Below are 14,493 nucleotides of genomic sequence, written 5' to 3'. Positions count from 1 at the left end.
CGGTGACTCACGGCAGCCCAGCTCCAGGTTGAGCTGTTGTTTAGCATCTTAGCTGTAGAGGGCAGTGTCACTGGCCCTCATATGTGGGAACTGAACCGGGGTCCTCTGGTGTCCCAAGCCAGTTCTTAACCAACGCGCCACTCGGCCGGCCCTTTTGGTATTTTTTCTTTATTGTTACTGTTGGAAATAGAATTGTCCTTGATATTTGTAATTGGTTCCTTAATTCATATCGGATTCCTGGTACAGTTTTATTCATTTATTTTTTCATTGCACCATAAGTCATTACATTGGATCCATTCCAAAGCATACTGCACATGAGTGAATTTTATCTTTTTATCTTTATTGTGCCCTCATGACTCCACCCGCTTTAGATCAGAGCTGATGCCCTTTAACTAACTGTAATCTTGGCCAAACTACTCAAACTTCTGGGAGCTTTGGTTCCCTATAACTTTGGGGAGCGATTAGTTCTTTGAGTTCACCCCCTCTCCACCTGGAATGTTTGGGGGTGGGGAATCTCACCTCATGCATTGATTCATTTATTGTTTTTCCTCCTTGTCACCTGAAATACCCTAATACTTGGTAAGCATGCTATACTGTCACTAAGATATGATAGGTTTTTGTTTTGCTTTATTTGTAGCAAAAAGAAAAGGCACATTTCAGTGGCCCAGATTCCTGCAGTGAACGTTTCCCAGTGATACTTATGATTTTGGTTTGAGGACATTTTCATACTGAAACATGCTGCCTGCTGTGTCACTGCTTACTGGCTCCCAGGCTCTCCCAGGAGATCCACCACACTCCCTGCTCTTGGGGGTGCTCAGGAAATCTAGTGGTTATCCTTAATCATCTGCTAGTTCTCTGCCTGCCTAAATTGTGCATTGGACATAGCTCTCCTCAGACACTCTGGATTTGCTAGAAAGTAGCTTGAGTATTCATTTCGTGATTGAACAAGGGACTGAAAAGCCATTCCTTTCCCTGGCAGGGAGCTGCCAGTACAGGCAGCCTCATTTGAGCAGTAAAATGTTGATGCCATATGAAGGACTGCACATCCGTGAACATTCTGGGGGCTGGAGGGTGATACAGCACCAGAGGGTAAGACAGGAGGGGGTCGTGGTGCTCGCCCTGCCTGATGACCTCACATGAAACACAGAGCTAGTCAGACACTTAGAGCTGGTGATTCCTGTTCTTCCTACTGGGATTCAGAAAGCTGTGGGGCACCGTGCCTGCCCTCAAGCTGCACCAGTAACATAAACACTACAGAATTTAAGGCCAATAAAAACTTGAACAATTTAAAGGATGATAATGGCAGACTGTAAAATTTATTAACCTTAAAATTGGTGTGTTTGCTATAGGGGTTCAGGAGCTAGAGGTAATGCCTTTCGGTTAAAGTGGTTCAGGAAAGGCCCCACAGAGAATGGAACTTTCACGGGGGCTTGACACTTGAAGGAAGCAGAGTGGATGGTGACAGGAGCTTGTCAGATAAGGAGAACAGCATGAAAAGCTCAGGACGGTGAAAAGATGGTTGAACCCCTTAGGCTAGCAATCTGGTGTCTCTGTCTAGGGACCCTGTAACATCTCTTTAGTCCAGAGGTCTGCAAATTTTTTCTTAAAAAACCAGAGTAAGTCTTTTATGCTTTGTTGGTTATACGACCTCTGTCACAGCTACTCAAGTGCAGCTGCCGTGCAAAAGTAGACACTGCGGAAATGAATGGGTGGGGCTGTGTTTCAATAAAACTTTATTTATGGATGCTGAAATTTGAATTTTATATAATTTTTATGTGTCACAGAACAATTCTTTTTCTTTTGGTGGTTTTTCAACCACTTTTTGAAGTAAAAAACATAAGAATGTAAAAACCATTCTTAGCTCTTGGATTCTATAAAAATAGCCTGCAGACTGTAATTTACCGACCCCGATGTAGCCCACTAACATGATAAACTGAGAGCATGTTATGCAAATTAAGGATAAGCATACAGAGTAGAAGATCCAAAATTGAAAGCCATGGGAGATGTACACAGATTCAAGGAGCTGGGAAATACTCGCTCATTAAAGTCTGTAAATACCTCATCCCATGCCATTGCAAATTTTAATCATCTTAGAAAGGAGGACAGTTTAGTTGTTAACACATTCTTGCTAATGAATAGCGCTTCTTAGCACCTACTCTGTCATTCTCCTAAAAATAACTTATATTCTGACCATAGCTGTGACATATTGTAAAGCAGTCTTCAGATAGTCATGGCAGTTCAGTCGCATATTCATCATTAACTGCTGTATTTCTTTTGCAGGGATGGTCTACATGGCTGGGCTGGTTTTTGCTGTTGGTGGCTTTAATGGTTCTTTAAGAGTCCGCACTGTAGATTCCTATGACCCTGTGAAAGATCAGTGGACCAGTGTAGCTAACATGCGAGACCGAAGAAGCACTTTGGGCGCTGCTGTATTAAATGGATTGTTGTATGCAGTGGGAGGCTTTGATGGCAGTACAGGTAATTTCCTTTTTTGTCTTTTCCACATTGCGGTTAGAATTAACATAGCAATTTTGACGACAGAACAAACCGTGGCACAATTAGGAGATATCTGAGTGTTTTAACAGGTATCATAAAGATTAAAAATTCCATTGAGGATTGCTTTAAGAGTGGTCAGTGTGTAGATTTTCTTTCTTAAGCATCAGTATCAGTCATCTTACCAACTTTAAAAAGCTAATAAATGTCAGTAGCTTGGGGAGGAGTCTTCTGGAAAAGAAGTTCTTCCGATTTATCACTTAATCAGTATGTTTACATTCCATCATTTTTCTCTTTCAATTTTGGCCCAGGTTAACATACCTGAAGTATTTTTCCCCAGTAATATATATGAAGGAACATTTACATTGCATTGTTTCCAGAGGAGGCAGTGAAGAGCCGTGTGCTTTATTGCAGGTTTATCATCCGTGGAAGCGTATAACATAAAGTCTAATGAATGGTTTCACGTGGCCCCCATGAACACGAGGAGGAGCAGCGTTGGTGTCGGCGTCGTTGGAGGTAGGTGCTGAGGCTTTTTGCTGGGGAACGCTGCCAGGTACATGTGGCTTCTCGATGGTCAGGAGTGATTCTTCCAATGACCTGAACACCAGTCTTCTACATGGGCGAGCAAGGGATCATTTAGAAAGGGAAAGTCGTAGTTACTGTAAAATTTTAAATTATCCTCTTTTTAACGTTCGCTTGTCGCTATAAACTAACCTGTGTAAGGCCCTCTGTCTCCCATGTTAGCCCCTCCCTCCTCCTCCTTCTGTACCTCATTCTCTTCCTCTGCCTTCTTTCTTCCTTTCTCTTTCTCTGTCTCTTGCTGCATGTGTAACCTATATAAAACTGTTAACTGATATTAATACAATTGTTTGAAGAACAAGTCAGATGGCATATATGCAAAATTTATATCTGGACAAGGCCTGTTTAATATTTAAGGGATGGGTTGCCACAATTACTTACATTCTACTTTGTCCCCAACAGAGTTTAAGAAAAGCTATAAGTATTATTTTTTAGTGTGATTGTTTTTTTTTTTTAATTGCTTCAGTAAATTTGTGGGTTGTCACACCCACTCCCCACGGTGGGTATAATTCTCTGCACTGACTTTTTTTAAACAGTTTTATTGAGAGATAAATTACATACCATACACTTCATCCATTTTAAATGTACAATTCAGTGTGAATCCATCATCACAATTAATTTTAGAACATTTTTATTACCCCAGAGAGCAGCCCTACTCCCTTAGCTATCATCCCCACCTTCACCAGCCATTGGCAAGCACTACTCTACTTTCTGTTTTCTGTATAAATTTCTCATTTCTGGACATTTCATATCAATGAAATCATACAGTACGTGACTGGCTTCTTTGACTTAGCATTTCAGTGTTCATGCATGCCATAACGTTTACTAGTATCTCATTTCTTTTTATTGCCAAATAATATTTCATTGTACGCTGGTACTAACTCTTGATTTAACTTTTTTTTTAATTTACTAAGCTAACTTTGGTATTTAATTGTTTCCCAGGGTGTTGTTCACTTACCAAACAGCGTTATCCAAAGATACAATGAGTGTACTTTCTGTTCTATCAGTCAGATTACTGATGAAAATGTTAAATTACTATCATCATATATATATACCCTGCAGATCTTCATAATGTGATTTGGTAACTCCGCCTCTGACCATTAGGCAAGATCTTGATACTCCATAAAAATCAATAATACTTTAAAGGGAAACTCTACTACTGAGGAGGAACATATTTTATCTTCTGACTTGAAAAAAAAGCTTTTTATGAATGCGGCTTTCTTTGTGATTCCATGTTTAGGTTTGCTCTACGCTGTGGGGGGTTATGATGGAGCTTCACGTCAGTGTCTGAGCACAGTAGAATGCTATAATGCTACAACGAACGAGTGGACCTACATAGCGGAAATGAGTACCAGGCGGAGCGGGGCAGGTGAGGAGGAGCCTCATTTAGCACCTGAGGCACAAAAATGATGGAAAAGAATTAAACAAGTAAAATGATGCGTTCACATCTCTTTATGTTTTCAGGAGGGAAAAAAAATATATATATACACACACACTGATTCTAATGACACTGTTAAAACGTCTTTTGAATTATGCAGGTAGTGGTAGGTAGCTGCACTTAAATTTCACTTTGTAAAATTTCTGAGTGCTATATTAAAAGCTTCTCTGTTTCATTTAATTATATTGTTTGGCATTTCTTTTAGTGTGTTTTTTTTTTAATTAAAATTTATTGGGGTGACAATTGTTAGCAGAAAGTTACATAGATTTAAGATGTACAATTCTGTAATACATCATCTATATATCACATTGTGGTTCACCACCCAGAGTCAGTTCTCTTTCCATCACCATATATTTAATCTCCTTTACCCCCATCTACCTCCCCCTCCCCCCTTACCCTCTGGTAACCACTAAACTATTGTCTGTGTCTATGAGTTTTGTTTCTTCATTTGTTTTTCTTGTTCTTTTGTTGTTTTCAGTTTTATATAGCACATATCAGTGAAATCATAGTTCTTGACTTTTTCTGTCTTATTTTGCTTAGCATAATAATCTCAAGATCCACCCATGTTGTCGCAAATGGCACTATTTCATCTTTTCTTATGGCAGAATATTATTCCATTGTGTAAATATACCACATCCTCTTTATCCAATCATCTGCTTGTTTCCATGTCTTGGCCACTGTAAATAAAGTTGCAATGAACATTGGAGCACATATATCTTGACGGATAAATGTTTTCAGTAGATATATTTTTTTTGGTTTTAGTGCTTAGAGGGGACTTGCTTAGTAATCAAGTCTCTTCATATCCATTTCTTACAAATTTTGTGCTTTAATACTTCTTATGTAAAAATTCCCGGGGCTAAGAGAAAAAAGAAAGGGACTGACAACTCCAGCATTACAGTATGAGTTTATTAAGGGAACTTAACCTACGAGGCATGTCTCAGGCTGTAGCACGAGGGCGTGGATATCCTCCCTACATGGCAGGTGATAAGGGGTTATGTATAACACAGGAGAGGATAGATCCAGATAAGGGGAGAATGCCTTGCATGCTTCCCTGGGGTGGGGCAAAGGCCTGTTCCAGGAACCAGCCCACCTGGCTGTAGGGTCACATCATCTCCTCTACCATACTGATTTGCTTTTATCATGAAAGTTGTTCTCAAAAGGATTATGTGAAAGGACTTCCCTCTCTGTGTATTATTTTTATTCTGTTTGGCATGCTTTTCTTTTAGAATAATAGTTCTTCATGAGATTCTCATTTGTCCATTCTATTCATTTCCATTTCTTAGGTTATATGCTTAAGTATCAACTTACTTGTACTATGAATAATAATTTCAAAAGTTTTAATTACAAGTTATTTGAGTAAACCCTGCTGTGTTATGCATTTCTTCTCCCTTTCCCTTTACTATAGTTTGGTTCTTTGTGTTTTATAGGTGTCGGTGTGTTAAACAACTTACTGTATGCTGTAGGGGGTCATGATGGCCCTTTAGTACGAAAAAGCGTGGAAGTGTACGATCCCACCACCAACACCTGGAGACAGGTGGCAGATATGAACATGTGCCGAAGAAATGCAGGTACCTGTACTTCTATGAAATTTATATGAATTTGCATTTACAGTTTTACTAGTATCACTGTGTATTTCCATTGTTATTTCAGTGATCTGGGTTTCCTAACAGACTGGCTCTTTAAAGGCAGAATCTTATGTAATAATCCTACATAGTGAATGCCTGGTACAGTGTCTGGAACACAGCAGGTTGTTGTGACACTTGCGTTAACTTACAGTTTCCACTAGCGGCTATTTTTGGTGATGAATGTAGAGACTAAATTAGAGAAAGAACCCTCTTTGATACTTTAATTCATTCATTCTTACCACAGACATTTTTGAGTGCCTACCATATGTCACGTATTGGAGATCCCAGTTCTCAGGGAATTTAGTCTAGTTGAATAAATATTTATGGGTGGAATAAAAAGCTAGTTGTTTATCTGAATCTGGAGGGGAAGCCCAAAGAAGTTAACCCTAATTTAATACAGTTCAGGGTTTCTAGAAAATGGAAAACCTAGAAAAACAACAACAAATAATAATTTAGGAAAGCTGAGGTTTTTAATAGGGAACTGACTACTTGAAAAGAAGATCCGTAAAGGGAAATAGAAATGAAAAATATATTTAGTATAACTAGATAATCTTTTTGGCAAATGCTAGTCTTCTTTAAAATGCCAGTGTCTTCATGCCATTTTCCATGGTCCATAAAAGTTCCTGATGATTCTTGAACTCACTGTACACCACTGGATGATGATGCGAAATGCATGCGCTGCCCTCCTCAATGCTCCTTGCAGTTTCTCTTTAATTGTGATTACTGTGGGAAACTAAATATGTGGGACTGCAAAGGCTGTCAACAACAGAACAGAATTTATAATTCTACTTGAACGTACACGTCATTCAATCAGTTGTATTTGGTGAGGTGCTAAGAACCTCTTAGCTCTAGATAGTCAAGAACCATGGTAAAGGCCTACAGAACTGGGCCCCAGGTAGAATGAGTGCTTGACCCAGTACATATTCAGTTAGAAAAGTCACAGGAATATGTGCATGTGCCTTCCTGGGTTAGGGAATTTATTTGCAATTTGAACTTTCACTATTATTTTCCTAAAGTGTGGAATAATCTTATTTTTTTCTCCACCCATGTTTTATTGCTTTCAAATCAAAATTAGCTAATTTCTGTGAGCCAAAAGGATAAGGAGATAATTTGTATATGTAGAGCTGTAATTGTCCTCCAATTGCTTTGCAAGTATTTGAACTACTGTAAAATGGCATGAAGTTGCTTCCTCTGAAGAGGTTAGAATAGTAATACGATTTGAGTAAAGAGGATCCACTCCATTTGCACAGAAGATACTATTGCATATGCACTTTTAAAGGCTATATGGAGAGTGGGCTCATTATTTTGTTATGTTAAAAATTGCAAGGATGTATTAATTTTGCTAGCAAAACTATTTACAAAACTGTAGAGACGGGTGTGTAGGCAGCATCCTTTTGGATTTTTTGATGCCTTCTAGTATCAGTTCATAATAGCTCTGAGTCTTGTTTAAAGTTATTTAATATGCCTTTTTAAAAAATTGAAATAAAGAGCTTTTACAAGGTGTTTATCTTTTGACTCAGAAATTTTATTTGTAAAAATTTTTATTAAAATACACAAGTATGCAAAAAAGTATGCAAGAGGGAATCCTTGTTCATTACCACATTATTGATAAGAGCAAAAATACTGAAAATAACTTAAAATCCATCAGTAAAAAAAATTTTGATATCCATCAAAGACAATAAATTATGGTATCATCAGACATGAAAGACTATGGTCATTAAAATTTATGTAGATCTGTATTTATTAATTTGGGGAAATGTCCAAGTTGTATGGTGGGAGTGGGTAATAAAATAGCATGTGTAGTATGAGCTACTTTGGGGATAAAAAAGAAGTGTCTGAGTATGCATGCATAGAAAAGCATCAGCAAGAGTAGAAATCACAATTTCAATGTTATAGGATTAGAGGTGATCTTTTCTTTATACTTTTCTAGATGTTTTGAATTTCTGCAAAAAAACCCCCCCAAAAACCCATGAGTTAGTCTAATGATACTGAAATCAATAATATTGTTCTTCCCTTTTGAAGGCGATAAAATAGTTAACCAGTCAGTGTAATAATTAAAATTTAGAATCATTTTTATCTGTTACTAATAGATATTTGGTCCGTAGGATCCCCTAAGAAATTGACTTTGGGAGAGTTACTAAACTTCTTTGACCTTTAATTTTCTATTTACAAAAAATAAAGTGAGGATTAAAACAGCGTCTCACCTATAAAGTTATATTGAAGATTAAATGAAGCAATGCAAAAAATAAAGCAACTACTGCATAAATGACATGAATAAGAGCTTAGAAGTGGTATTAGACTCTCACAAATAAAAGGAATTTCTTCCCTGTTCACCATTTTCTCTTTTTGCCTCCTTAAGGAACTAAGTGTCTCTGGATCACTTTACCAAATATGAGTAGGCATATTCCTATTCATCCAAATTTTTAAAATAATTGTTTTTTCTCTGTGTAATCTCTTAAAGGAGTTTGTGCTGTTAATGGTCTGTTATATGTAGTCGGAGGAGATGATGGTTCCTGTAACTTGGCATCAGTAGAATATTATAACCCAACAACTGATAAATGGACAGTTGTATCATCTTGTATGAGTACAGGGAGAAGTTATGCAGGTAATAATTGTCTAATTTTCTTACAGTCTTCTATTACAATACAAAAAAGATTACATCATTATGATTTTTGCATTAAGAATGTTTTTCTCTTATATGAAGAAAGGCTTTTCTCAAAATTTTTGTTTTGTTTTGTTTTTGGCTAACATCTGTATGCAGTGGAGTAGAATTCGCTATGTGACAAGACTTTAATTACTCAGATATCCAAGAAATATGACCCCTACAATGTCTCAGACCCTGGCATGGCTCCATGTGATTGTATTGTTAGTATGGCTGTGGGGTAATTTTTCTTAAGTATATAGCACAGGTTGAATTATAAGATATCATTTTGGTCTATTTTCTTACCATTCTTAGTAAGAGAAATGGTAATACTTTTTAAATGGTAATACTATAATGATGAGTCTTTAAAAGTGTCTGTTACATATTAATTATTCTGATGATAGGTATTTATATTGCTTTAAATATTAGAATGTTTCAGTAACATTCTAATATTGATCCAATAATGGAGAAAAAAGTTTATACCAATTAACCATCACTATTGTTTATGTATCATCCAACACAATACCTAATAGAACTATATACAGTAGGATACCAGAATAACATGGCCCAAAATTAGACATTTTTTTAACAGCTTCATTGAAATATAACTGACATAGAATAGCATCTATTGAAAGTATACGATTTTATTAGTTTTGACATATGTATATACCCATGAAATGGTTACCATAATCAAGATAATGAAAATATTCATCACGCCCAAAAGTTTCTCTGTGTCCCTCAGTATTAGGTGGATTAATATTTACTGAGTAAAACTAGAATATTTTTCCTTAATTGTAACTACAAAGAGCAAAAGACTAATTAATTGTGGGTTAAATAGTCTGATGTAGTTTTGGTCTATAACCAGATTTCACTGTCATTTCGTTTAAAATGATAGTTCTTTTGAAACATCATGATTTGTTCAGTCCCTGTTGCTTGGGTGATAAAATAAAGAATTCAGTATTTTCTCAGAGATATAGAATGCTGCTTGTGACTTCTGTTTTATTTCTTCATTTCTTTGTTTAGGGGTCACAGTTATTGATAAACCATTATGAGCCTGAAGGACATTTTCGGCATATTTATTATACGTGAGAAACAGACTTCCGCAAGTATTTCTGAAGTGACTGCGAATCTAGCACTTCTCCACGTGTAGCTGCACTTTAAGTCTCTGCAGAAGATAAGATCGTCTGCCTTTATAGGCCTCGGATACTGAAGATTATTTTTGGTAGAAGCACCGTGTAGGCTTTTTCTGCAATGAGCAGCAGCTGACTGAATTTTAATAAGAAACCTGGACTGCAGTACTTATTCTGTAGTCTTTAGACAACAGTTGGTTTCATAAAGACTAGTTATCAACCTTGAATGACTGTGGATTAATTTGTGAAGAAGGATGAAGTACTATGTGTTCTTGTAAAGTGAAATTTTATCTTTCTTTATTCCTTCTGAAAATCTGTATACACAGGAACTGAAAACCTTTGAACAGGTATTAAAATCTATGTAAGTATACAAACTAGTTGAGGGATTAAAAAAAACTGTTTGCTTTTATAAAATATCTTTAATTACATGAGTATAATAAATGGTGTGCATATAACTGTGTGTCTATATGCTTTCCTTTAAATATGTTTGAGAAGATGTTTGAAACTTGATTATACTATTTATAATTGGCACAGTACTTTGAATTATGCCAGTACTACATTGTAAAACAGAGTTGTATTTTTTGATATTTAACAATGCTTAACACTTTAAAATGCCACTTCTGAGGAATGAACATGGTGTAACACACTTGAATATGTGTGATGCCAAACTTTTTTAAATAAAATATAAATTATGCTTATTTATTATTTTCTTTCGTTTAATCTTGGTCATGTTTTGGTGTGTATTTTTAATTTTTTTTCTTAAAGTAACCCTTTGGCATGAACATTACTGCAGGTTTTTGATGAATATAATGAATGTTTGGAATTCAACTGAATTTGCATGGTCTTAAGAATTTTTTCTGTGTGTATAAATTTAGCTGCTATTATCAGAAGAGAGAACTTTCTGTGAGTAGCCATGTGCGTTGATCAGATACAATTTTTCTGAGATCTTCAATTAATCTCACTTTAAAAATGACCAAAACATGTCTTTCTTGAATTACCTTTGAATAAAAGTTTGTATATTATTTGTTTTACATTGTCCTTGATTTTCATCTATTTAGTTGGATATTAAGAAAGTTGCCTGTTCAGTTCTTCTGTTCTTCTGAAAATTTGCATTTTCTAACTTCACAAATCAATATTTTTAATCTGTTGCCAAAGTAACCTTTAAGGCAAGTCTGCTGAATCAATAACTGAAGTCACTGAAAATTGTTTTTCAAGAAAAAGTTAACCATCAAGGAAAAGTCTCCCAAGGACTGGTGAAATTTAACGTTTTTATATTCCGCTGTCCCTAATATGAGCTGGGCACAAGATAAAAGAAATAACACTGAAGCAAAACGTAAGTTAAAAAAAATATATATAGCAACTAAGAAAGAAATGGTGATTTTGATTCCAAATAAAAGGCACTGAGGAAATGGGAGTTGGGTAGTGGGGCGGACAGCTGAGGTGCTAGACACAAAAGATGCGGAGAGAAGGGGGTTTAATCAGAAGAAGAAAAAAGCCTATGCTCACCTTACGAAAACATGAATTTCCACCTTAGTGTGGCTCCACGCACATCCATCATCAACAAACATGTTGAGGGTCTAATGAACTTGGAACGCTGCCAGCTGATTCTGACAGTGGCACCAAGAAAAATCCGTGGCGTTATCTTCCCTGATCACTTCCAAACACTAATGTTCCACGAAGCACTCCATGAATCTATCAATGAAAGATTTATCTAAAACATTTTAAAGCTTTTCTTAAAATATAATCGATGAGGGTAACAAAGTCTTCAATGTTTAGCATGTCAAATACCTCTTTTTCTTTCTTTGTGGCTTTAATAGCTATACCATAAAACAGTTTGCCAGGGCTTATCAGTAGCTGGATGGATTCATAACTGATTTCAGGGGCTTTGAACATGCCCCCTTTCCTCACACCACCCTTTGTCTTTCTGGTTTGAAACATCTTGGTTTTTCTTTTTTTTTTTTAAAGCGTATTTAAGAGTGTTCCTGGATTGTTGTAGTTAGTGTACAAAAAAGAGGTCAGAAGTTAAGGCAGAGAATTGTCTTAGAAATCTTGCCAAGGAAACAGCACCAGGTTTGAGCAGAGTGCAAGGCTAGATCCATGTACCTACATCATGAAGCAACTCTGCTGCCTGCTTTGTTTGTATCTGTGCCTTCCTGGCTGAAAGCAGTGATGGAGAGGGTTAAGGTGGATTGTGTGGATACTGCCAGGATACTTCTCAGCTCCTTTCACTTTTTTTTATGGACTTGGGCATATGATTACTGGTATTTGTTATCATCTATTATAGATAGCATGAGGACCTAGGTATTTATCATCTCAGCTGATGGTGAATTATGAGACATTTTATTAGGTACAAGGATAGCATAATATTTCATAGTGATGTGCTAATAAGCCTACCTCTTGTTTCCATTTGGTCTTCAGTGAATTGCCTCCTACTGACTTCTATGGCTGCCAGTGACTCATTTTGGAAAGGAGGCTCCATAGGTGAATGTAATCTCACTTTGAGTCTAGGATTCTAACCTTGGCTTCAGGACTAAGGAAAAAAAAGCAGTGTGATCTCTTAGGAAAGCCCATGGGCATAAGAATCAGATGGCCCTCATCCCCCTCTATCAGTTGCTCTCTCTGACTTTAAACAGATTCTTAACCTCTGACCTTCATTTTGTCTTCTCTAAAACACATTACTTAACCTCTGACCTTTATGTTGTCTTCACAGCAACAGTATAGTGTTTATGTCATGTACAAGGTTATTGTGGAGTTTGAAAGACATGTATATTAATGTGCTTGAAATACAGAGGCCCCTCAACAAATTGCTATTTTTGCTCTTCTCTGAACCTCCCATTTCTTCATTGTAGGGAAATAAGTTGAGCTGCCATATCTGTATTTCCTTTCAGCTCTAACTCTCTAAGATTTAAAATAATTGGACCCCTTCACATACCCTCCACTTGCTCTGATTTAGAAAATATATCTACAGTGGTAGGAGTCTAAGTCCGAAATAACCAGCATTTACTGTGCACTGCCTGTATTTCAGATATGGTACAAAAAGCCTTTTATACATGATCTCATTTAATCATAACATACTCTTTGAGATGTAGGTACTATTTATTATAATACCCATTTTACAGAAGTACTAGATAAGACTTCGAAGAGTTACGTATCCAAGAACACACTGCTAATAAGTGACAACGCTTGATTAGTCTGACCCCATAGTGCATGCTCTTAACACTACTTGACAGAGGGCAGCAGGTTTGGGCAGAGGGAGAAATGGGCTGCCTGCAGTCACACCCACAGCCCCAGCCAATAGGAGGGGAAGCTGTGGAGCTGGGAAGTCGGGTGAGGGGCTGGACCTTAGTACTCCCACATCAACCAGTCACTGGACTCAGGCTGCCCTGAAGAGGGTATGCCGTGGGGAGAGGTGGCTCGCTCTGCCGGCACTCAGCAGCTGAACACCTGCTTCAGTCCTGAAGTGGGGGACCTAGGTGCTGCACCAAAGACCACAGCGCCCTCTCCAGGCCAGCCCTCACTTTCCGTGGGCACAGGCCTCCGAAAGACAGGGCTCTGACTGTGACCACCCCAGGGACAGATCCCACCTCTCTTCATTTGATGTGACCTCCCTGTCGTGATACTTTACAGAGAATGTGGATGTCAGACGGAGAAGTTAGAAGGATAGAGGTCACTGGACCTAAGGAGTGACAGCCCTCAAGAGGGGACTTCCTCACGCAGATGGTACCTGAATTGACGGGTAGGGGAGGAAATGGTTATTTCAGGCAGAAGAGCCAGTTTGAGCAATATTGTGAGAGAAGCAACAGCATCCTGTTATCAGAAACTGGATAAAAAATGCCTTCAACTAGCCCTTGTGCAAATTTTAAAAAGGCACTCTTAAGTGTAAGTTTAAATTGGTGTATTACACCATCTGTACAAACTTATTATACCCTAGTACGCAATATTTTAGTGAGAGACTGAGATGAGGCCAGAGCTGTAGACAAAGTTAAGTGTGTCAACCCTCTGCCACCTGGTGCCCTGTGCTGTACAGGGACTGCAACACCCAGATATAGGTTACATTAAGGTTCTTAATATCCCCGCGGGGCAGTCACCTGCCATCTGCCTGCCATCTGTTAAGTCAAATCGTTTTCTAAACCTTTCTGAGCGTCGGGTTTTCTCAGGTGCAAAATGGGGATAATGGTAACTAACTCTCAGGATTGTCGCGGGTGATACATTGCATTTGAAATTCTCCATCTTCCATAGATAGCGGTTTATTAAAGGATTCTTGGGCTGGGACACAAGGAAGAATGATCTAAATCCAGGTTAGACCAGAGGAAGGTGGGGCCGTCCATAAATAAAAACAGTCAAAACAGATTTAAAAATTCATTTGCCCTATTCTTTTCCCGCTTTTTGAGCATGTGGCCGCTACAGTACCGTTTACATCTTAAAGTCGCAGGAACCGTGTTCTGGTACGCTCTCCCACGGACTGCGCCGGCGCTCCCTGTCAATCCGCTGGGAAGCTGCAGTTGCCAAGGCGACGAATTCCTCGCTGCCCGCACGTAGCTGCGCCCGTGCCCGTCCCCCTCCTGACGTCATGCTCCCTCACGCTGC

At 37.9% G+C, this 14,493-nt stretch overlaps 1 protein-coding gene and 1 long non-coding RNA gene across 4 annotated transcripts in view; one reads left to right on the top strand and one right to left on the bottom strand.

Moving 5' to 3' along the window:
- Positions 1–10,934, top strand: part of KLHL2 (kelch like family member 2) — a 61,398-nt gene extending 50,464 nt beyond the window's left edge. For all 3 annotated transcript variants that reach the window (XM_019650589.1, XM_019650592.1, XM_019650590.1), the window contains exons 8-13: positions 2,281–2,478; positions 2,908–3,009; positions 4,313–4,441; positions 5,938–6,078; positions 8,597–8,740; positions 9,800–10,934. In XM_019650589.1, the coding sequence (XP_019506134.1) occupies positions 2,281–2,478; positions 2,908–3,009; positions 4,313–4,441; positions 5,938–6,078; positions 8,597–8,740; positions 9,800–9,828 (743 nt within the window). In that variant the 3' untranslated portion in view covers positions 9,829–10,934. The remainder of the gene's footprint in view (positions 1–2,280; positions 2,479–2,907; positions 3,010–4,312; positions 4,442–5,937; positions 6,079–8,596; positions 8,741–9,799) is intronic.
- LOC109386959 (uncharacterized) lies at positions 5,156–14,402 on the bottom strand. Its single transcript, XR_002124876.1, has 3 exons — positions 14,317–14,402; positions 11,413–11,598; positions 5,156–5,187 (listed from the first exon to the last, which is right to left on the bottom strand). It is a non-coding gene; the product is annotated as an uncharacterized LOC109386959 (long non-coding RNA).
- Between the last annotated feature and the right edge of the window lie 91 nt (positions 14,403–14,493).

This window comes from Hipposideros armiger, unplaced genomic scaffold (genome assembly GCF_001890085.2).
Source record: "Hipposideros armiger isolate ML-2016 unplaced genomic scaffold, ASM189008v1 scaffold_142, whole genome shotgun sequence".
In the NCBI taxonomy this organism is placed as follows: domain Eukaryota; kingdom Metazoa; phylum Chordata; class Mammalia; order Chiroptera; family Hipposideridae; genus Hipposideros; species Hipposideros armiger.
Note: the sequence above shows the minus strand (reverse complement) of the source record. Positions and strands in the feature narration are given on the sequence as shown.